Below are 22,566 nucleotides of genomic sequence, written 5' to 3' on the forward strand. Positions count from 1 at the left end.
ACCCTCCCCGGGGGGCGCTGCGCTCCCCGCGCCGGCCGGAGCGCCGGGGGGCGGACCGGGGCGGGGGGCTGTCCCGGGGGGCCCGGGGCCGGCCCAGGGGCGCTGCCGGGGGCGGGGCGGTGCTGCCCGCCCCGGGGGCGGTGGGGTGCCGGGTGGCGGCTCCGCCAGCGGAGCCGTGCCAGCGGGCGGCGGAGGCAGCACCGACCGCCCCCGGCCCGGCCATGTCGGAGCCCGGCGCCCCCGCGGCCGGTGATAAACCGACCCGGCTCCAGGTAGGGCTCCGGTGCGTCCCCCCTCCCGGTGACCGCGGCTGCCTCCCGGTGCAGCCCCTTGGTGTCCCGGCGCTGCTGCCCGGGGCAGCTCTCGGTGTCTCTCCGGTGTCCCGGAGGCGATCCCTGGAGGGGTCCGTGGTGTTCCAGTGCCGACACCTCCGGAGCAGCCCACAGTGTCCCGTTGTAGCCGCCGCTGCGACCTGTGCAGCGCCCCGGTGTCGCGGTCCAGCCCTCCGCTGTTCCGGTGCCGTGGCCGATGCCGTTCCCCCGGTCCCCCTGCCCGGGGCAATCCCGTTGCAGCCCCTCCGTTTCCCCGGGGCAGCTCCCCGGTTCCCCGGTGCGGCCTCTCCAGTTCTCCGGGGCAGTCCCCCCGGTTTCCCGGAGCAGACCCGTCCCCACCGAGGCACCCCCAGCCCGGAGCAGGCCCCGCTGCCGCCCCCTGCCCGGGGCAATCCTGTCGTGGCAGCCACGGTGCAGTGCCCCATGGCCCTGGTAGCCCCCCGGTTCCCCGGAGCAGAGCCCCGGGCAAGCCCCGGTGCCGTGCCGGTGCTCCCCGGCTCCCGCCGCTCTCTCCCGCAGGACCGTGTCCTTCGTGGGCTGCGCTGGGGCCGCCTCCAGGAGCCGCTGGGCTTCATCAAGGTGCTGGAATGGGTGAGTGACCCCGGCGTGTCCCCCTGGTAGGGCCCGATCCCTGCCCCCGTCACAGCCCCTTCCCCACTTCCCCAGCGCTGCTGCTGCTGCTCCCCAGGCACCGCAGTCCCCCAGGTTTGGGGGTTCCATTGCTTTCCCGAAGCCCCCCCAGTACAGAGGAACCCCAGAGCTCCCCCCTGCCCCTCCGGAGCTTCCTGCACCCCATCAGCAGCGGGGCTGGGGGCTGCATTTTGGGGGCTGCGGGGGAGGAGGGGAGCAGGGCCACACGGACGCCTGGGCTCAGGCCACCAGCCCCTCTCTGGCCCTCCCCGGTGACCTTGAGCAGGTGGCACTGCCCAGCCATGCCAAAGGGGACAGGGACATCGGGGGGACGGGTCCCCACCATTCCCACGGGCTCAGGGGGCACGGTGTGGGTGGGTGGGTGGGTGAGTGGGTGGGGAGAGGGGCTGAGGGTCAGTGAGCCCCAGGAAGGGGGACGCTGGGGACAGGGGGGAGCCAAGTGCCCGCGGCTCTGTCCTGTCCTGGCCATGCCATGAATGGCTCCCTGTCAGATTGGATTTCAGGGTGGCATTTCTGCAGCTCGGCCTCGCCAAGGCCGGGGGGCTCCCGGGGGAAACTGAGGTACAGGGGGGACTCAGCCCTCTTTGGGCATCTCCCACCAGGAGAAGCCAGACTGAGGGGTTTTCCCCCAACCCTACAGCTCCTTGGTTTGCAATATCCCACCCACGGAGGCTCTGGGCTCCCCCTGCCATTGAGGCCACCATATGGGATCAGACCCCACATGCAAAGACAGCCCGAAAACAAAAACGAGAAGAAAATCTCTGGAGGATCCACCCACACCCCTGCTTAAACCCTTAGTGCCACCCATGGGGCTGCCCATCCCTGCAGCAGCAGGCCTGGCTTACATCCCCCATTTCACCCAGGAAGCTGGGAGCTCAGCCAGGAGGAGCTGTGGGAAAACACTTTGAGAATGGTGTTTTCCCGGCACCCTCATCCAGGAGATGAGGGCAGTGTGACTCCAAAGAGAAGGGAGGGCAGTGCTGGCTCCTGGGGAGGGGACAGCTCTGGGGGTCCCACCATGGGGATGCTCCCAGCTCTCTGGAAACCCTCTCTGGCACTCAGTACCCTGCCCAAAATTAAGGGGGGATCGGGATGGGTTTGGCCTTGGTGTCCTCACCCCCTCACACATCACCCCACCCTCAAATCCCAGTGTTGGAGGGAGGCACCCAAGGCCAACATCTGGGGGTGGCAGCTTGCCCATTACTCAGTGCCAGGGGATGCAGCCTGCCCCCCAAGGATGAAACCCCCCAACCCATTGCCCTCTCCTGTAGCTCTTTGCCATCTTCGCCTTCGGCTCCTGCGGCTCCTTCAGCGGCGAGACCGGAGCCACCGTGAAATGTGAGAGCGGAGGGATGACAGCCATCAGCATCCAGTTCGGGTACCCCTTCAGGTGAGGGGGTGCTGGTCCCTGACACCCCCAGGGCTGCCCCCAGACAAGCTGGGGGGGCTGGGCTGGGGTTAGACTCCCTTCCTGCTGCCAGGGCCTCCATAGGACCACAGCCACGGTCTGTGTGATGCCGTGTTCAGCTGGGAACCACCCGCACCCTGACCCCATGGGACATCCCCTGGCATCCCTGTCAGCTCCTGGCACCACCCAGGGGGATTCTTGTTAATCACAGAAGAGCGGGGTGGGGAAGGAGGGAAGTTCTCAGTACTCGGGGAAGACCACGGGAATGCTGATTTATCTGGGAAGGCAATGATGGAGTTGGGCCAGATGAGAGTCAGTTCTAACCTCTTTCCTCTGCCACCAGCCCCATGCCAGGGCATAGACCCTGGAAAAGAACCCATGTTATGGCAGTGGATCTGTGCCTTCCATCCCAGGGGACCACCCCAGCCTGGTTATCCTAGCCATCCCTGTCATCACCTCCATTCCCAGGGGACCACCCCAGCCTGGTTATCCTAGCCATCCCTGTCATCATCTCCATTCCCAGGGGACCACCCCAGCCTGGTTATTTTAGCCATCAATCACCATCAAACCTTCCATCCCAGGGGACCACCACAGCGTGGTTATACCACCTACCCCCATGGCCTCTCCATTCCCAGCCCCCTGACACCCCCTCCCTCTATGCCAGGTTATACCAGATTCCCTTTGGGATGCCGAATTGTGAGGATGAAGCAGAAGCTCGCACCCTGTACCTCGTTGGTGATTTCTCCGCTCCCGCCGAGTTTTTCGTGACCCTGGGGGTCTTCTCCTTCCTCTACTCCATGGCTGCTCTGGTGCTCTACCTCCGCTTCCATTCCCTGTACACGGAGAACACGAAGCTCCCCTTCACAGTAAGGCAGGCTGATCCCCCGGAGCGTGAATCCCGCGCCGTGCCCGGGTGGCAGCTGATCCCGGGCTCTCATCCCATCCTGGCAGGATTTCTGCGTCACCGTCTGCTTCGCCTTCTTCTGGCTGGTGGCAGCGGCGGCGTGGGGCAAGGGGCTGAGCGACGTGAAGGCAGCCACGCGCCCCTCCGCCCTCATCTCTGCCATGGGGGTCTGCCAGGGCGACGGGGTGGTCTGCAACGCTGGCACCACGCCGGCCATGGGGCTGGCCAACATCTCGGTGGTGAGGGCAACACGGGCACACGCGTACGGGCACATACATGGGGGCACACGTGGGCACACAGGGGACACACACAGACACACACAGACACACACAGGCACACACGAGCACACACATGGGGGCACACGGGCATACACACGAGCACACATGGGCACACACACAGGGGCACACACAGACACACACACAGGCACATATACGGATACATAGGGGTACATACAGGCACACACATGGGCACACACACAGGGGCACACATGAGCATACACACAGGCAAACACGGGCACATACATGGGGGCACACACATGGGGGCACACGTGGGCACACAGGGGACACACACAGGCACACACACAGGGGCACACATGAGCACACACATGGGCACACACATGAGCACACATGGGCATACACACAGGCACACACATGGGCACATACATGGATACACAGGGGTACATACAGGCACACACACAGGGGCACACATGGGCACACAGGGGACACACACAGACACACACACAGGCACACACGAGCACACACATGGGGCACACATGGGCATACACAAGAGCACACATGGGCACACACACAGGGGCACACATGGGCACATGGGCACACACACAGAGACACACAGGCACATACACAGATATATAGGGGTACACACAGACACACACGGGCACACACATGGGCACACACACAGGCACACACAGGCACATACACGGATACATAGGGGTACACACAGGCACACACGGGCATACACATGAGCACACATGGGCACACACACAGGCACACACGGGCACATACACAGATACATAGGGGCACATACAGGCACACACACGGGCACACACACATGGACACACACATGGGCACACATGGGCACACACGGGCACACACATGGGCACACACATGGGGGCACACGTGGGCATACACACAGGCACACACACAGACACACACACACGGGCACATACACGGATACATAGGGGCACATACAAGCACGCACATGGGCACACACACGGGCACACACATGGGCACACACATGGGAGCACACGTGGGCACACGGGACACACACAGACACACACACAGGCACACACATGGGCATACACAGGCACACACACACATGAGCGCACACACACAGGCACACACAGGCACACACAGGGGCACACACAGCCAAACAGGAGTAATTTTTTCATTGGGAGCACAGTTTAGGGACTTCAAGCAGAGCTGAGCAGCACACGTGCACACACATGCAACCCACAGCCTGCACACCTGGGCACATGAAGGCACAGCAGTGCACACGCGTGCTCACAGGACAGCACACGTGGCCGTGGGAGCACAGCACAGGTGCACAGTGCTCACAGCCAGGTGCACGCTCACACACTCACTCCCACTCTGTGCACACTGTGCCTGATTCCTGAGCTCAGCCAGGAGAGGGCAGTGGGAATGTGGGCACACAGATGGAACTACGGGCACAGGCATGGAAATGCGGGTGAAAACATTCCACAGCCACTGCCTCGGTCCCGCGGCATGTGGGATCGCCGTCAGGGACAGCCAGGGTGGGGTGGGTGGGGTGGGTGGGGTGGTGCAGCCCGTGGCAGTGGTGTTTGGGATCTATGGGGTGCGTGGTGTGCATGGGGACATAGGGCATACGGGGTGCGTGAGGTATATGGGGCTCATGGGGTGAAGTGGGGTGCATGGGGTGCATCCGGCATGCGGGTTGCATGGTGTACACGGGGTGCATGAGGCATGTGGGGCATACGGGGTCCATAGGGTGCACAGGTTGCACGGCACATGTGGGACACATGGGGTGCATAAGGTGCCTGGGGTGCGTGGGGCACAGGATGTGGGTTACACATGGGGTGCCCGCCGCACAGTGGGGTGCGTGGGATGTACGGGAATTATGGGGTGCACGGGGTTTGTAGGGTGCACAGGGCACACACGATGTCGGGGTACATGGAGTGCTTGGAGCTCATGGGGCACACGGGGTGTGTGGGGTGCTATTCTCCCCCGAGGCTGCCCTGTGGGACCCTCTCCCTTCTTCTCTCCCCTCTCCCCTTTCCTGCAGCTCTTCGGGTTCCTCAACTTCCTGCTGTGGGCCGGGAACTGCTGGTTCGTGCTGCGGGAGACGCCGTGGCTGCGGCCACCCGCGCCCCGCGACAGCGCGGCCGAGCAGGGAGCCATCGACAAGCAATAGCCCCGGGGCGAGCCGGCCCGGGGGTCCCGCCGGCCCCGGGACATCGCGCCGGCCGCCAGCCAGCCCGGGGACGGGGTGTCGTGTCCCCGGGCTCGGAGCCGCCGGGGGTTCGGGTGTTGAAGGGGGACGCGGAACCCCGGGGGTCCCGCTTGCTGTCGGGGGCTCTGGGTGTCACCCCGGGGGTCCACGTCTGTATGGGGCGCATAAAGTCCTGGGTACCAGCCGCGCATTGGGGCTCCGGTGTCTGCCTCGGTGCGGAGCTGGGCGCACCCCCGGGTGGGGCACGGCCCCCGGCTGGGGCACGACCCCCGGCTGGGCGCACCCCCGGCTGGGGCACGGCCCCCGGGTGGGGCACGGCCCCCGGTCCGTGCAGGGATAACCGGTCCCCATCTCTGGTGCAGGGTGAACTGAGGACCTCAGATCAGTATTGGGCTAATGGAGGGTCCCAGGCAGGTCACAGGGCACTCCAGACTAGTAAAAGGATAATTAGGAACCCCAGTCCAGTATTGGGATAATATTGGGAGCAGCACTCCAGTACAGGGATCACCTGGAACCCCAGCCTGGTATGGGGATAATGGCAGGGAGCCCCAGTCCATATAGGGGTAATAGGGAGCCCCAGAGCAGTGGAAGGATAATGGGGGCCCCTAGGCTGGTGTAGGCATAATGGGGGTCCCCAGCCCCGCGCAGGAACAACCTGGAGCCTCAGCCTGGTGCGGCAATACCCCGGGCTCACAGCCCAGTGTGAAGTAACTACACCAGACCCCAGCCCCTTATAGGAATAACTGGAGTTTTGGGTCCGCTATGGGGACAACACGGAAGCCCAACCGAGTACAGGGATACCGAGTGCCCCATACCTGTTACAGCGCTACCGGGCACCCCCATGCCGGTGTGGCGGTAACGGCAGACCCCAGCCCGGTGTGGGACAGCGCAGGGATGCGGTGTCCCGGCTCGGTGGGGCTCGGTGGGGCTCGGTGGGGCGGTGCGGGCCGGCGGGCGGGGGTCGCTCCGGGACTACCGTGCCCGTGGTGCCGCGGGGCGGGCGGGGCGCGCGGCGCATGCGCGGCGGGGGCGGGCGGGGGGGCGGCGGTGCCGCGGCGGCGGCGATGGCGGCGGAGCGGCGGCCGGTGCCCGGCCTGGACGAGTTCGCGGGGCAGAGCTGGAGCGCCTGGCTGGAGCGGGCCGGGCCGCCCGCCGACACCGGTGAGGGCGGCGGCGGCGGGGGGGGCTTCGCGACCGGGGCCGCGCCCGCCGACCCCCGGTCCGAGCGCCGCCGCGCGGCGGGCGGGCAGCGGCACCGGGAGAGGGGAGTCCGGCACCGGGAACCGGCAGCAGGGCATCCTGCGCTGGGAGCGGGGCATCCAGCACCGGGAACCGCGAACGGAGCATCCTCCACCGTGCGCTGGGAACCGAGAGCAGCAGGAGCGGCTCGTTCTGCTCCGGGAACGGGGCACCGGGAACGGGGCATCCTGCGCTGGACAGTGGGAAACAGGGCACCGGGAACCCTGCTCTGGGCATCGAGACCTGGCATCCAGTACCGGCAGCTGGGCGCACAGCACAGGGGGCCGCGTCTGGATGCCCAGGGCAGGATTCCCAGTGCCCAGTTTCTGGTGCAGGTTGTCCTGGCATGTCCTAGGATGTTCCCTGGCACTGGGAGCTGGACACCTGGAATGAAGCATCCTGTACTAGCACCTGGCACTGGGAACAGGGCAGCCAGACCTGGCACCCTGCACTGGGAACCTGACACTGGGAATGGGCACCCTGCACTGGGAATCAGACACTGGGAATGGGCATCCTGCACTGGGAATCAGACACTGGGAATGGGCACCCTGCACTGGGAATCAAACACTGGGAATGGGCACCCTGCACTGGGAATCAGACACTGGGAATGGGCACCCTGCACTGGGAACCTGGTACTGGGAATGGGCACCCTGCACTGGGAGCCTGACACTGGGAATGGGCACCCTGCACTGGGAATCAGAGACTGGGAATGGGCACCCTGCTCTAGGATGCTGGTACTGGGAATGGGCACCCTGCACTGGGAACCTGGTACTGGGAATGGGCACCCTGAACTGGGATCCTGGTACTGGGAATGGGCACCCTGAACTGGGAATCAGACACTGGGAATGGGCACCCTGCACTGGGAATCAAACACTGGGAATGGGCATCCTGCACTGGGAATCAAACACTGGGAATGGGCACCCTGCACTGGGAATCAAACACTGGGAATGGGCACCCTGAACTGGGATTCTGGTACTGGGAATGACCACCCTGCACTGGGAACCTGACACTGGGAATGGGCACCCTGAACTGGGATCCTGGTACTGGGAATGGGCACCCTGAACTGGTAGCCTGGTACTGGGAATAGGCACCCTGAACTGGGATCCTGGTACTGGAAATGGGCACCCTGCACTGGGATCCTGGTACTGGGAATGGGCACCCTGCACTGGGATCCTGGTACTGGGAATGGGCACCCTGCACTGGGAATCAAACACTGGGAATGGGCACCCTGCACTGGGATCCTGGTACTGGGAATGGGCACCCTGCACTGGGATCCTGGTACTCAGAACTGGGCATCCAGACCTGACAGCCTGTTCTGGGAACTGGGCACCCAGCCCTGGTGACCACACACTGAGGATGTGGCATCCTGCACCAGCACGTGCAGAAACAGGATTGGGGCACCCAGCCCTGGGCACCAGACAATGGCAATAGGAGATCCTGCAATGGGTACCTGGCACCAGGAACTGGGCACTGGGAACCTTACACTGGGCATCCAGACCTGGCACCCAGTACTGAGAACTGGGAACTGGGAACTGGGAACGGACACCTCCTGCTCTGGAATGTGGCATCCAGCACCGGGCATCTGGCAGCAGGAGTCAGGACTGGGGACCTGGCACTGCACAGCCAGATGTGGCACCTGGTACCAGGAACTGGACACTCAGCAATGGGAACAGGGCACCCTGTGCTGCAGACCCAGCTCTGAGAAATGGAATGGGGCATCCTACAAAAGTTGTGCAAACACCAGGAATCTTGCCCAGGACACTGGGCACCAGGAGCTGGGCACCTGGAACTGGGCACCCTGTGCTTGCACTGGGAACTGGGCACTAGGCAGCCACACTGGGCACTGGGATTCAGGCACTGGGCTGCAGGATCTCTGCAGTAGGAACTGGGCACCCAGCACCGGGCAGCCCAGTCTGCCCACTGGGAACCCTGTGCCCGTTATGGGGTGCCCGTTATGGGGTGCCCCATCCTGGATTCCAGGTGTCCCAGCTGCAGTGGGCACTGGTGGGAGCAGAGCAGTAACTGGGAGCCTGCACTGGGAATTAGTTGCCACCATTACCCCAGACCAGGCAGGAGGTACTGGGAGCCCCGGTGGGGGACTGGGATGTGCTGCACTGGGAACTGGGCAGGGCATACTGGGAGCCAGGTGCTCCTTGCTGGGAGCTTGGGAGTGTCCCAGTGGGCTCTCAGCACTGGGACTGGCTGCCCCAGACTGGGCACCAGTGATGGTGCATCGGGATGGGTCTGGGTGCCCAGTATGGCACAGCTAGGTGGCACTGGCCACCCAGTATGGCATGGCCAGGCAGGCAGGACTGGTTACCCAGTATGGCACAGCTGGATGGAACTGGTGCCCAGTATGGCATGGCCTGGTAGGACTGGGGATGGACTGGGCACCCAGTTTGGCACAGTTGGCCAGGTCACCATCACCACTGGCTCAGTGGCCACCAGTGCCCCCAGAACAGAGCCCAGGCACAGCCAGTGGAGCCACGGCTGTATGGGAGCCAGGGTGACCCCAGGGTGTCACATTCTGGGACCAGCATGTTCCCAGGGGTGTCATGTGCCACACCGGGGTGTCCTCAGGGGTGTTACACCCCGTCCAGGATGGGGCTGTCCCCAAAGGTGTCCCATCCCAGCACCAGGATGTCCTCAGGGATGTTCTATCCCAGGGCAAATACGTCCCTGGGGTATCACATCCCAGGAGTGTCACATCCCAAGAGCGTCACATCCCATACTGGGATGTCCCCAGGAACATCCTGCTGGCACTGGGCTGCCAGGATGGGGACCCTGGAGATGGTGACACACCACAGGGCGATGCCACTCACAGGATGATCTGTCTCTCTGGTCTAATTTTGTCTGGTTTAATTGTTCCAGGAGCAGGAATGCCAGGACCACCCCTGTGTGGGAGCACCGGGACCGTCCGTGTGCCAGCCACTGACAGGATTTTGTCTCTGGCAGGATCAGGGTCAGAGCTGGAGGAGAATGGGAAGAGTGGCAGCAAGAAACTGGACACCATGACCCTGATTAAGGAAGGTGAGCTCCTCTCTGGGGTGAAACCCAGCATTTTGGGGCTGGGATCCTTGTCTGCAGTGCTCCCAGCAGCACCAGCTCTGTGCCAGCTGACTGAACTCTCCCCACAGACATGGACATCTTCGGGCACTGCCCTGCGCACGACGAGTTCTACCTGGTGGTCTGCAACCACTGCAGCCAGGTGGTGAAACCCCAGGCCTTCCAGAAGCACTGTGGTGAGCCAAGGAATTTGGGGAATGGCAATTCCACCCCACGGTGCTGGGGACAGCACTGGGAATGCCACCAGGGCTGCTTGTGGGGGTACAGCCTACGGGCAGGGAGGGGGCTGGCAGTGGTGCGAGCTCCATTGTGGGCTAACAGTGGGGTTATCCATGCCGTGCCATGCTATGCCGTGCCATCCCTCCTGGCAGAACGCCGGCACGGCCCGCTCAGCAAGCTCTATGCCCGCGCCGCCGCGTGCCACGTCGCCGTGAACGGGCAGCCGGTGCCCGGCAGGACCCCCGGAGCGGCCAAAGCCCTGCAGGAGAAGCACCCCGGTGCCCGTGGGAGAGCCCAGCCCCTCCCGGAGCACACGGACAAGGACAACAACCTCTGGTGAGCGCTGGGACGGGCCACCCTGGTGCTCTTGTGGGGTCGCTTTGATGCCACCCCCTCCTCCCCAAAATTCTCTCCGCAGCTTGTTTGTGCCCGTGGTGAACCTGGAGAAGATCCCCAGCATTCCCAAACCGGACGGGCACGGGATCAAGGTGCCCCCCAAAGCCGTCCCCACCAACTCCAAGGAATCCCTGGGGAAACCCGCGGCTGCCGCGGTGCCCAAAGAGCCCCCGGTGCCCGCCGGGGTCGGGGGGGATTCGGCCATGCCGGAGAGCATCCCTGCTCCGGGGGACAAGGATGTGGGGGCCCCCAAACCGCCCCCCAGGTCCCACAGGAAGCTGGCGCGTGAGTCCCCCCTTTCCTTGCCGGCCATGGGGGGGGGCGGATGATCCCAGCGGGACTCCCTGCTGCCGGGATTCCGGTGGCCAGGTCTAGCAGTGGGGTAGGTACCAGGGGAGTGGCTCCCCCCTCTCCGCTGGAGGGTTGTTGGGGGGTCCCTGCCCTCCCCCCAGTTCTGGTCGTCCTGTAGGTTTAGGGCCCCCACTTGAATGGCCACAGCAGGAGCGGGAGCTGAGGGTGGACCCCCAAATTCGCACGTGCTGCTCCAAAAGTGGGGGGTCAAACAGCTGTCCCCCATAAAAATATGGAGGTAGAACAAGTGCCCCCCCCCTCCACAATATGGGGGTTGAACTTGTGTCCCCCTCAAAAAACATGAGAACTGGATATGTGACCCCCGAAAATATGGGGGTCAAATGTGCATTCCGTCCCAAAACGGGGACGGAATAGAGAGGTTGAATATGTGTCCCCCCAAAAATATGGGGTTTGGATGTGTATCCCTCCAAAATATGGGGGTCACATGTGTCACCCCAAAATATGGGTGTTCAATGCATGGTCCCCCAAGATATGGGGGTTAAACACATCTTCCCCCCAAAATATGTGGGTGAAACAAAATACATGGGTGTGTCCCCCCAAAATACAGGGGTCAAATGTGTATCCTCTGAAAATGTGGGGTTAAACACGTGTCCCCTCAAAAAATATGGGGGTTGGGCATGTGTCACCCCAAAATACAGGGGTTGGACATGTGTCACCCCGAAATATGGAGGCTGAACACATACCCCTCCCCCTCCCCCAAAATATGGGGGCCAAATGTGTTGTTCCTCCAAAATACTGGGGTATAACACATGCCCCTCCCAAATATGGGGGTCAAATATGTATCACCCCAAAATATGTGTGTCAAGTGTGTGTGCCACCCCAAAATATGGAGTTTGGATGTGTGCCGCCCCCCCCCCCCAAAAATATGGAATTTGGACATATGTCACCCCAAAAGATGGGTGTTGAACATACAGTCCCCAAAATATGAGAGTCAAACACGTGCCCCCCTGCCCCCAAAATACCAGAGCCAATTTCTGCTGTGCCCACAGACACTCCTAGGTGACAGCAAGGCCATTAGCAGGACTCAGGTGAAATTTGGGGGGTCACTACAGGGAAGGGGCAGAAAAGGGGGGGGCTCACCCTGCAGAGGAGCAAGAAGGGGAGGGAGCAGCACATGGTGACCCCCCACCCCCTCAAGACTTCTCAGGGCTGTGTCCCCCACTCAGAACTGCTCCGAGGAGTGGGTGCTCCATGCCCAGCCCTGGTGGGGGGTGTTGGGGTGCCCCCCCAGCACTCCCCAGCACCCTCTGCCTCCATGTCCCCCCAGGGAAGGAGTGTGACCTGAACCGGCAGTGTGGGGTGCGGAACCCCGACACCAACAAGCTCTGCACCCGCCTGCTGACCTGCAAGGTAGTGGGGAATGGGGAGGGGGCACCCCAATATCCCAGCCTGCGGGTTTTGGGGGGTCCTGAGCCCCTCCCTGCTGCCACCCAGATCCACTCGGTTCACCAGCGCCGGGAGGTGCAGGGCCGGGCCAAGGATTTCGATGTGCTGGTGGCTGAGCTCAAGGCCAGCACCCGCCGAGGGGACCCCCCGAAAGACAGGAGCCCCCCTGAGAAGGACCCACTGCACCCTGCCCTGCAGGACACCCCCCCACTGCTGCAGCCCCCCAGTACCCCTCCCTGCCGAGCCAGGCTGTCCCACTGCTTGCACCCCCCCAGGTGAGTACCCCATGGATTTGGGGGGGGTCTCCTCTCACCTTTCCCCACCCAAACTGGGGGGGATGCACTGAAAGGGCAGGAATGGGAGTGGGGATTTGGGGGGGTCCATCTCACCCCCTCCCCACCTGAAATGGGGGAATGTGGTTTGGAGCCGTGATTTGTGGGGTCCTGTGTCACCAGCTGAATTTGGGGGATGTGGATGGGAGTAGAGATTTGTAGGGTCCCATGTCACCCAGCTGAATTTGGGGGATGTGCTTTGGAGCCGTGATTTGTGGGGTTCCGTGTCACCCAGCTGAATTTGGGGGGATGTGGTTTGGATCAGAGATTTGTGGGGTCCCGTGTCACCAGCTGAATTTGGGGGATGTGGATGGGAGCAGAGATTTGTGGGGTCCCATGTCACCCAGCTGAATTTGGGGGGATGTGGATGGGAGCAGAGATTTGTGGGGTCCTGTGTCACCAGCTGAATTTGGGGGATGTGGATGGGAGCAGAGATTTGTGGGGTCCCATGTCACCCAGCTGAATTTGGGGGGATGTGGATGGGAGCAGGGATTTGTAGGGTCCTGTCTCACCCCCTCCCCACCTGAATCAAGGGAGGATGTGGCTGGGAGCTGGGTTTTGGGGGTCCCATCTCACCTTTCCCCACCTGCACTGGGGGTGTGGCAGGGCAGCAGGGATGTGGCTGCAGAATTGTGGGGTCCTGTCTCAGCCCCTCTGCACCTGAATTGGGAGGGGAAGGGGATGGAAGCAGGGATTTGGGGGGGTGGGTGGGTGTGATCTCTCCTCACCTGGACTGGGAGCACATTGTAGGGATTAGAAATGGGGATTTGGGGGGCAGGTATTGTCTCACAGTGACCCCCCAAGTATTGAGCACCCCAAAACTTCCTCTCCGATGCAGGGCCCGACTTTCCTCTGCCAGTGACCCCGAGGATGCCCCGGCCACCTCTGGGGAGGGGAGCATGGGAAGCTTCCCCCTCCCCCTGCCCAAGGGGGACAGCCGCGTGTCCAGCGAGGAGAGCGAGGAGGAGGTGGGCGAGGAGCCCCCCCGGACCCCGGCGCGCCCACCACGGCCTCAGGCGGTGAGTGAGGGGACCCCAGAGCGGGGCAGGGACCCCCAGTTCCACCAGTGACCCACCCATGTCAGACCCCAGCATGGGGCAGGGACCCCCAGCTCCACCAGTGACCCACCCATGTCAGACCCCAGAGAGTGCAGGGACCCCCAGCTCCACCAGTGACCCAGAGCAGTGCAGGGACCCCCAGGTCCAGCACCCCATCCATGTCAGACCACAAAGTGGGGCAGGGACCCCCAGTTCCACCAGTGACCCACCCATGTCAGACCCCAGAGAGGGGCAGGGACCCCCAGCTCCACCAGTGACCCAGAGTGGGGCAGGGACCCCCAGGTCCAGCACCCCATCCATGTCAGACCCCAAAGTGGGGCAGGGACCCCCAGCTCCACCAGTGACCCAGAGTGGGGGAGGGACCCCCAGGTCCAGCACCCCATCCATGTCAGGCCCCAGAGAGTGCAGGGACCCCCCCAGCTCCATCAGTGACCCAGAGTGGGGCAGGGACCCCCAGGTCCAGCACTCCACCCATGTCAGACCCCAGAGAGGGGCAAGGACCCCCAGTTCCACCAGGACCCCACCCATGTCAGACCCCAGAGAGTGCAGGGACCCCCAACTCCATCAGTGACCCAGAGTGGGGCAGGGACCCCCAGCTCCAGCAGTGACCCAGAGAGGGGCAGGGACCCCCAGCTCCATCAGTGACCCACCCACGTGTCCTTTCCCCGGCCCCGTGCCGGGTGGGTGGTTGAGGCGGGGGCCTGGGGGGCTGCAGTGACCCTGGCACGGTGCCCCCCAGTTCTGCACCTTCGGGAGCCGCCTGGTGACCCCGGGCTGTTACGTGTTCGACCGGCGGCTGGACCGGTTCTGCGCCGCGCTGGGCTCCATGCTGGAGCAGCACCTCAGCGCGCACAGGTGGAGGTGAGGGGGCCCAGGGGACAAAGCCTGGGGTTTGGGGTCCCAGCGTGGTGTTGGGATTGCGGGGGAGGACGGGATTGGGGATTTGGGGGGGGTCTTGTTGCACCTGCCCCCCATTCAAAGTGAGGGATGTGAGTGGGAAACCGGAGTGGGTCTCATTTCACCTCATTCTGATCCAAACTGGTGAGGATAAGGTGGGGATGGAGGGATGGGAGCGGGGATTTGGGATCCCCTCCCTACCTGAATCAGGAAGGATTGGGGGGACAAAGATGGGAGTGGGGATTTGAGTGATCCCATTTCATCAACTTCTCACCCAAACTGGGAAAGATCAGATGGGGATGCAGGACTGAGAGCAGAGATTGGAGGGGGGGTTCTGTTCACCCCCTTCTCACCTGAATTGGGGTGTAATGGAGATTTGAGGGGATGTCCTGTTTCACCCCTTCCCATCCAAACTCGGGGGGACAAGGTGGGGGATGCAGTGGTGGGAGTGAGGATTTGTGGGGGGCTCCCATCTCACCTTTCCACGCCTGAATTGGGGAGGACAGGGTGGGGCTGGAGGGATGGGAATGGGGATTTGGAGAGAATGCACTGGAGGGATGCGGTTGGGAGCAGGAGTTTTGAGTATTCCCCATCTCACCCGCCCCCTCCCTTCCCACAGGAAGATCCCTCCAGCCGTCGTGCCCCCTCTTCACCTCCCCGCAGCCCCCCCCAGCCCCGCTGCCCCCCTTTTCGGCCCTGCCACCCCTTCCCCGCCCCTGCGGAGCCCCTCGGCGGCCGGGGGGTGCCGGGTCCCCACCAGCCTCACCTACACCGTGGGGTCCCCCCCGGCGGCGGCCGCCTGCAGCCAGCCCGAGTGCGGGGGAGGGGGCACGCAGTCCATCACCTCTCCCCTCCCCGCCAACACCCCCTCGCCCTCCTTCAGCAAACTGCCCCCCGGCAAGGCCAGCAGATCCCCGCGGGCACGGGAGGCGCCGGGGATGGACGCGGAGCCCCGGCCCTGGCAGCCCCCCAGGGCGGGCAGCCCCCCCTACAAACGGACCTGTTTGGGGGACAGCGGCAAAAATCTGGGCTTGGCTCCCCCCGGCAAGACGAAACTCCCGGCCCCGGCTTCACCCTCCGTGGCCATCCTCAACGGGACCCCGAGGATGCGCCGGCTGCCCCCCGGCCCGCCCTGCCGAGCCCCCCCCGCTGCCCCGGACCCCCCAACGCCGCCGCTGCCCGGGCTGGGGGGCGACCCCCGCGGGCTCTCCGAGGATGAGGTGAAGAAGCGCAAGAACGCGGCCACCTATTGCCGAGCCCTGAAGGCCAAAGCCGCCCCCGCCCTGCCCGGGCCCCCCCCGGCACCCCCCGGCCCCGGCAGCTCCGGCTCGGGGGGCTCCATCCGCAGGAAGAAGCCGGGGACGCCCCTGGGCTTCGAGGAGAAGAGGAGCGCCCTGAAGGTAGGGCTGGGGGGTGGGTGGTGAAATAGGGGGACCCCCCCACCCACCCACGAGGGTCAGTGGGACCAGCTGGGATTGGGGTCACTGTGCCCTGAGAGATGCCCCGTGCTGGGGGGGACACCCTGGTCTGCTGGGGACACCCTGTCCTGTGGGGGGACACCCTGAGGGGGTGTGCACCCACCGTGGGGATCCCCTAAGCCTGTGGAGAGCCCCCGCGGGTCCCCTGTCCCCAGCGTTGCCCCCCAGGACTGACCGTCCCCTCTCCCCCCCGCAGTCCAAAGCCCATTAACAGAGGGGTCACCGGGGACCCCCCGTGTCCTCCCCACCTGGAAACGCCAGAAAACCGATGAAGGGGGGAAAAACCATCCCAAGGAAACACGAAGGAAAAAATCCCAAACTTCCAGAAAATACCTCAAAACTCTCAGTTCTGTTCTCTTGCTGCTAAACCAGCCCCGGGAGGGGGGGGCGGCACTGGGGACCCCCCGAACCTCCCGGGGCCCCGTCGGCCGCGGATATTTATAAGAAACGGTTGTTGCTGTTTTTGTTCTTTTTGTAAAAAAAGGAAAAAAAAAGAAAAAAAAAAAAAAAAGAGTTGTGTAGTGGTGGATGGGGGAAAGGAGGTGCTGGGGGTCTGTGGGTTTGGGGGTGGGGGGGCTCAGTGGGGCAGGGGGATACTGGAAAATTATTGGGGCACTGGGGGAGTGTCACTGGGGCCAGCGGGGTACTGGGGGGCTCACTGGGGGGGCTGTGGAGGGTTACTGAGGAGCAAAGGAGGTTTTTGGGGTGCTGGGGGGGCTGTGGAGCTGGGCAGGGGTTTATAAGGGTCTCTGGGAGGCTGAGGGCACCATTGGGGTGCTGGGGGGCTTACTGGGAACTAGAGGGGGTCTTCAGGGTGGGCAAGGCCCCATAAGGGTCTTTGGAGGGCCGGGAGATGGTCAGTGGGGTCAGTGAGGTTCTGGGAGTTGGTTGGGGTGCTGGGGGGTGGTAAATGGGGTCACTGGGGTGCTGGGGGTGGTAAATGGGGTCACTGGGGTGCTGGGAGGCTCAGTGAAGTTACTGGATGGGGGCAAACTGGGAACCACAGGAGGTTTTTGGGGTGCTCAGGGGACAGGTGGGGTTCATTGGGGTGCTAGGAGGGTACAGGGGACCATAGAGGGTCTCTGGGGACTCGGTGGGGGGCAGTGGGGTCATTAGGGGGCTGGGGAGATCAGTGAATTGCTTGGGGGTGGCCTCAGTACAGCGGGGAGGACCTGGGCACCACTGAGGGTTATTAGGGTGCTGGGGGGGTTAAAGGGCAGGTACTGGGGACCATAGGGGATCTTTGGGGTGCTGGGGGAACAGGTGGGGGACCACAAGGGGTCATTGAGGTACCAGGGGTGTAATTTGTGTCATTGGGGTGCTGGGGTGAGCACGGGGCTGGCCATAGAGGGTGGGCACACCGGGGTGCCCCCCCAGCTCACCCCCCTGCACCCCAGATGGGGGCAGGCAGGGCAGCAGGGCCCCCCACCCAGCCTGACCCCGGGGGTCCCCCAGAGACGGGTGAAGGTTGCACAGGCACGAGGGAAACACATTTATTTTGGCCAAGGCGTCGGTGGGCATTGCCCGGTGCGGGGGAACGTCCGGGGTGGGGCACGGGAGTCACAGGCTGGGCTGGCATGGGGACACCCATGGCAGGGGGGCACCCCCTTTTTTGGGGTGCAGGAGCCCCCCGGTCCCACCCCCTGCGGGGGAGGGGGCTCTGTTTGCAGCTGCGGGTTGCAGGGGGGGTCAGGAGGTGTTGGGGGCTCCCCAGGGGTCTGACACACCCCCGGTGTCCCCACGGGGGTGGCACATGCTCCCCGGGGGACTCATGCTTGGCCATGCACATGCCAAGGGGGGCAGGGGGAATGGGGGGCCAGGGCTGCAGGGAGGGGGTTCTGCCCGGTGCTGCCGCTCCTGGGGGCTCACAGCTGCCACTGTCACTGTCCCTCAGTCCTCCAGTGCCTGGTGGGGCTGGTGCCCTGCAGTTGGTGGCCACGCTGTCCTCACCGAGACTTGTCCTGTGGTCCTGCAGGGAGCTTGGCAGGGGCCAGCAGCGATGCTCACTCCTGAGGGCAATGGTGGGACCCCCAAAAACGAGGGACACGGTGGTGGGAGTCTGGTCATCCCTCCTGCCCAGGGACGGGTCACAGCAGGAGATTGTCCCCTCGGTGTGTCCCCTCACACCCTTGGGTCACTGCAGTCCCCCGGTGGCCGTGGCAGGGCCAGGGATGATGCTCAGTCCCCAGGGGTGATGTGGGATCCCCAAAAGCTGGGGACACGCTGATGGGGGTCCAGCCACCCCTGCAGCCTGGGGACAGCTTGCAGTGGCAGTGTGGACACGGGGTGTCCCTGAGGACTCCCCATGGTGTGTCCCCTCTCACCCTTGTGTCCCTCACGGTCCCTCAGTGATCTCGGCAGGGGCCGGGGATGATGCTCAGTCCTGGGGGGTGATGATGGGACCCCCAAAAGCTGGGACATGATGGTGGGGGTCTGGCCACCCTTCCTGCCTGGTGACAGGTGACACTGCCCCATGGTGTCACATCCTTGTCCCTTGCAGTTGCGCAGTGACCTCGGTGGGGCCAGCAGCGATGCTCCGTCCTGGGGGCAATGCCCCCCAAGTTGGGGACGTGGCAGATGGGGTCCAGCCACCCCTTCTGCCCGTGGCATGTCCACGGGGAACAGGTCACAGCAGCTGTAGGAACACAGGGTGTCCCAGTGGACTGTCCCGTGGTGTGTCTCCTCACATCCGTGTGTCCCTCACGGTCCCTTTGTGACCTCAGTGGAGGTGTGGGATGATGCTCAGTCCTGGGGGTTGATCGTGGGACCCCCAAAAGCTGGGACCATGGTGGTGGGACAGGTCACGGTGGGAGACTGTCCCCAAAACGTGTCACATCTTTGTCCCTCACTGTCCCATGGTGTCAGTGACCTCAGTGGGAGCCAGCAGCAATGCTCAGTCCTGGGGAGTGATGGTGTGACCCCCCGAGCTGGGGACACGGCAGTAGGGGTCTGGCCACCCCTCCTGCCCAGGGACAGCTTGCAGTGGCTGACACGGGGTGTCCCTGGGGACTGTCCCCACAGCGTCCCCTCACACCACGATGGGCGTGTCGGAGAAGACGGAACTCACCGAGTCTGGATCCGACACCTTCCTCTGCGCCTTGGGGCCCTGCCGGGCGGGCAGCGGGGGCGTCCCCCCACCCTTGAACCTGCCGTTCTGCCCTGTGCCAGCCCCGGGGGCGACGTGGGATGGGCAGGGCTCCCCGGTGCCCCCGGCGTGGTTCGGGGTGGTGCTCAGCACCGAGGAGTTGATGCTGTCGTCGCGCGGCGCCGGCGGCTTCTCGGTGCCGCGGCAGCAGCAGCAGCGGCACGGGGTGAGGTACAGGTAGATGAGCACCAGCACCACGCTCAGGATGCAGCCCACCAGAGTGGTGTAGGCTGTGTTCAGCGTGTCGTGGGGGCCGTGCAGGGTGAAGTTGTGCACCAGCAGCTCCACGTAGAGGGTCTCGTTGAGGAGGGGTCCGGCCACCCAGCAGGAGTACGTGCCGGCGTCCTCAGGGCGCAGCGCCCGCAGCTGAAGGCTGCCGTTGGCCAGCAGCACCACGCTGCCATTGCCCCCTTCCCCCAGCACCCGCTCCCCGCCCGGTGTCACCCAGTGCCGGCCGCGCACGCCCTGCCAGCGGCTGTCGCAGCCCAGCGTCACACTGTCCCCGAGGTGCGCCTCCAGCACGGCCTCCCGCGCCCTGCTGCAGTTGAGCGGCGGCTTGCCCGCCAGCTCCAGGATCTTGACGAAAGCGGTCCCTCCGGGCTGGAAGCAGCGCAGCTCATCCTGGAAATCCTCCACGGCGCTGAGGTGGCGGCGGCGGCCGCGGTCCAGCAGCTGGAAGAGCAGGCAGTCGCAGGCCAGGGGGTTGTTGTGCAGGTAGAGGCGGTCGCGCAGCCAGGCGGGCAGCGCCTGCAGCTCGCCCGCGGGCACGGCCCGCAGCCGGTTGGCCGACAGGTCCAGCAGCGCCAGCTGCGGCAGCCGGGTGCCCTCCCGCAGCAGCTCCAGCGGGAAGCGGGCGATGCGGTTCTGCCCCAGGTAGAGCTTGCGCAGCCGGCCCAGGTTCTCGAAGGCCGTGCGATCCACCGTGGCGATCTCGTTGTTGTACAGCAGCAGCACCTCCAGCTCGCCCAGGTCGCTGAACAGGTTCTCGTCCAGCGTGCGCAGGCGGTTGGAGGACAGGTCGAGGTGGCGCAGGCGCGGCACGTGGGCGAAGGCCTCGGTGGACACGAAGGCCAGCCCGTTGTGGCTCAGCAGCAGCGCGTGCAGGTGCGGCAGCCGCGCCGGCGCCCAGTCCGCCCGCAGCCGCGTCACGTTGTTGTGGCTCAAGTCCAGCACGGCGGTGAAGCGCGGCAGCGGCGCCGGCACCACGCTCATGTTGGCCTGCGAGCAGCTCAGCAGGTTGGAGGCGCAGACGCAGCGCGGGGGGCAGCTCCCACCCGCACACCCCCACGGGGACAGCAGGGACAGCGCCAGCAGCAGGGACAGCGGCACCACGGGGACACGCATGGCCACGCAGGGGTGACAGGATGGCGGCATGACGGGACAGTGCAGCGTGGAGAGTGGGGGGAGGCTTCAGTCACATGGTGTCGCAATGTGGAGTGGCTTGGTCACCCTGTGTCACAGCACACGGTGTCACGGCGAGCGCCAGGCTGAGGGTTCACCAGCTGTCATGGTGCAGAGGCTTGGTCACTTGGTATCACAGTCCAAGGTGGCTTTGGTCACCCAGCAGCAGGCACCAGGCTGGTTGATCACTTGTCACAGTCCAGGTTGGCTTTGGTCCGCCAGTGTCACAGCACAGTGCAGGCTCAAGGCCCGCAGGAGTCACGGCACAGGGTGGTTTGGTCACCCAGTGTCACGGCATGTGCCAGGCACAGGGTCCCACGGTGTCACAGCACCTGCCGATCTGCCTGCTCACCTGGTGCCATGGTGCGGGGTGCTCGGTGTCACCGCGCTGTCACCAAGAGCCCTGGCGTGCACCCAGTGTCACTGCCGGGGCGGCTCTGGTGCCCCGGTGTCACGACATGGAGTGGCTTTGTGCCCCGGTGCTCCCTCAGTGTCACGGCTGGAGGTTCGGTCCTGGTGTCCAGGGTGTCCCTGGGTCACGGTGCAGGGTGGCTCTGTCTCCACTGTCACGACATGTCCCCACTGTCACGACATGTCCCCACTGTCACGACATGTCCCCACTGTCACGGCCCCCCGGGGCTGCCCCCGGTCCCGGCCGTGCTGCGGACCGAGCGGCGGAGGATGCTCGCTCCCTCCCTCCCCCCTCCTCCCGGGGCGTTACCGGGGCCGGGCTCGGGCCCGCACCGGGGATGGGGTCGGAGCGTTACCGGGCCCGGTGCGGCAGCGACCGGGCAGGGCCGGGCCCAGACGAACCGAACCGAAGAGAGTCCAGCGGAGCCGAACCGAGCCGAGAGAAGCCGAACAGACCGAGCTGAGCCGAGCGAGGCCGGAGGAAGCCGAGCGGGCCGCGCCGAACCAAGCCAGGCCGAACCGGGCCGGGCCGAACCTCCCCGAGCTCAGCCGAGCAGAGCCGAGCCCGTTCCGAGCTCTGCCGAACCTTCCCGATCCTTGCCGAGCTCAGCCGGGCAGAGCCGAGCCCGGCCCGAACGCGGCCGAACGGTTCCGACCCGGCCCGAGCTCTGCCGAGCGGTTCCGACCCGGCCCGAACGCGGCCGAGCCGCACCGATCCGCCCCGGGCCGCACGGCGCGTCCCCATTGGCTGCGGCCGCCCGGGCTCCGCCAATGGCGGCAGCGCGCGGCTTAACCCGCCCGGCACCGGCCCGGTCTGTGTACGGCACCGGTCTGTGTACGGCACCGGCCCGTGTATGACACCGGCCCGGTGTGTGTATGGCACCGGTGTGTGTATGGCACCGGTCCGTGTGTGTGTGGCACCGGTGTGTGTATGGCACCGGTGTGTGTATGGCACCAGTGTGTGTATGGCACCGGTGTGTGTATGGCACCGGCCCGGTGTGTGTATGGCACCGGTGTGTGTATGGCACCGGCCCGGTGTGTGTATGGCACCGGTGTGTGTATGGCACCGGTGTGTGTATGGCACCGGCCCGGTCTGTGTATGGCACCGGTGTGTGTGTCCGACACCGGCCCGGTGTGTGTATGGCACCGGTGTGTGTATGGCACCGGCCCCGTCTGTGTCCGACACCGGCCCCGGTCCGTGAATGGCACCGGCCCGTGTATGGCACCGGCCCGGTTTGTGTCCGACACCGACCTGGTCTGTGTCCGTGTCAGTGTCCGACGCCGGCCTGGCTCATGTCCAACACCGGCACAGCCCGGCCCATGTCCGACACCAGCCCCGGTCCCGTATCCGACACTGGCCCGGCCCCGTGTCCCACCCCAGCCCCGTTCTGTGTCCCACCCGGCCCCTTCTCCCGCCCCAGCC

General features: G+C 64.8%; 3 protein-coding genes and 1 long non-coding RNA gene across 6 annotated transcripts; 2 read left to right on the forward strand and 2 right to left on the reverse strand.

Annotated features, from left to right (window-relative positions):
* Positions 1 to 110: 110 nt before the first annotated feature.
* On the forward strand, positions 111 to 5,933 carry SYPL2 (synaptophysin like 2). The gene is made up of 6 exons (XM_030255816.4): positions 111 to 272; positions 852 to 923; positions 2,255 to 2,373; positions 3,056 to 3,257; positions 3,343 to 3,534; positions 5,576 to 5,933. Exons 1-6 carry the CDS (start codon positions 222 to 224, stop codon positions 5,702 to 5,704), a joined length of 765 nt encoding a protein of 254 aa, XP_030111676.1. The 5' UTR covers positions 111 to 221; the 3' UTR covers positions 5,705 to 5,933.
* LOC140680674 (uncharacterized) lies at positions 3,053 to 6,680 on the reverse strand. Its single transcript, XR_012052032.1, has 2 exons — positions 6,559 to 6,680; positions 3,053 to 3,335 (listed from the first exon to the last, which is right to left on the reverse strand). It is a non-coding gene; the product is annotated as an uncharacterized lncRNA (long non-coding RNA).
* ATXN7L2 (ataxin 7 like 2) lies at positions 6,042 to 16,732 on the forward strand. Of its 3 annotated transcripts, none has more exons than XM_072918777.1 (10): positions 6,042 to 6,904; positions 9,938 to 10,012; positions 10,120 to 10,224; positions 10,420 to 10,603; positions 10,686 to 10,948; positions 12,303 to 12,385; positions 12,470 to 12,696; positions 13,592 to 13,772; positions 14,551 to 14,672; positions 15,328 to 16,376. In XM_072918777.1, exons 1-10 carry the CDS (start codon positions 6,760 to 6,762, stop codon positions 16,130 to 16,132), a joined length of 2,190 nt encoding a protein of 729 aa, XP_072774878.1. In that variant the 5' UTR covers positions 6,042 to 6,759; the 3' UTR covers positions 16,133 to 16,376. The 3 variants fall into 3 exon arrangements, with proteins under 3 accessions (XP_072774878.1, XP_030111674.4, XP_072774877.1); XM_030255814.4 differs by lacking the exon at positions 6,042 to 6,904 and adding an exon at positions 16,383 to 16,732 and having other exon boundaries at positions 8,107 to 10,012; positions 15,328 to 16,108; XM_072918776.1 differs by lacking the exon at positions 6,042 to 6,904 and having other exon boundaries at positions 8,107 to 10,012.
* Positions 16,733 to 17,665: 933 nt separating this feature from the next.
* On the reverse strand, positions 17,666 to 21,865 carry AMIGO1 (adhesion molecule with Ig like domain 1). The gene has a single exon (XM_030255813.4). The coding sequence runs from the start codon at positions 20,703 to 20,705 to the stop codon at positions 19,215 to 19,217; it is 1,491 nt and encodes a 496-aa protein (XP_030111673.4). The 5' UTR covers positions 20,706 to 21,865; the 3' UTR covers positions 17,666 to 19,214.
* Between the last annotated feature and the right edge of the window lie 701 nt (positions 21,866 to 22,566).

The sequence above is a fragment of the Taeniopygia guttata genome, chromosome 26 (genome assembly GCF_048771995.1).
Source record: "Taeniopygia guttata chromosome 26, bTaeGut7.mat, whole genome shotgun sequence".
Taxonomy (NCBI): domain Eukaryota; kingdom Metazoa; phylum Chordata; class Aves; order Passeriformes; family Estrildidae; genus Taeniopygia; species Taeniopygia guttata.

What these genes read in the sequence shown, in the direction of transcription:
- ATXN7L2 (XM_072918776.1), top strand. Translation starts at nt 9,538, where the DNA reads ATGTGCCACACCGGGGTGTCCTCAGGGGTGTTACACCCCGTCCAGGAT. An exon ending in GTCCCACAGGAAGCTGGCGC is followed by an intron (nt 10,949 to 12,302) that starts GTGAGTCCCCCC and finishes ATGTCCCCCCAG; the next exon opens with GGAAGGAGTGTGACCTGAAC. An exon ending in CACTGCTTGCACCCCCCCAG is followed by an intron (nt 12,697 to 13,591) that starts GTGAGTACCCCA and finishes TCTCCGATGCAG; the next exon opens with GGCCCGACTTTCCTCTGCCA.
- AMIGO1 (XM_030255813.4), bottom strand. Translation starts at nt 20,705, where the DNA reads ATGCCGCCATCCTGTCACCCCTGCGTGGCCATGCGTGTCCCCGTGGTG.
- SYPL2 (XM_030255816.4), top strand. Translation starts at nt 222, where the DNA reads ATGTCGGAGCCCGGCGCCCCCGCGGCCGGTGATAAACCGACCCGGCTC. An exon ending in TCATCAAGGTGCTGGAATGG is followed by an intron (nt 924 to 2,254) that starts GTGAGTGACCCC and finishes CCTCTCCTGTAG; the next exon opens with CTCTTTGCCATCTTCGCCTT. An exon ending in ACACGAAGCTCCCCTTCACA is followed by an intron (nt 3,258 to 3,342) that starts GTAAGGCAGGCT and finishes CCATCCTGGCAG; the next exon opens with GATTTCTGCGTCACCGTCTG.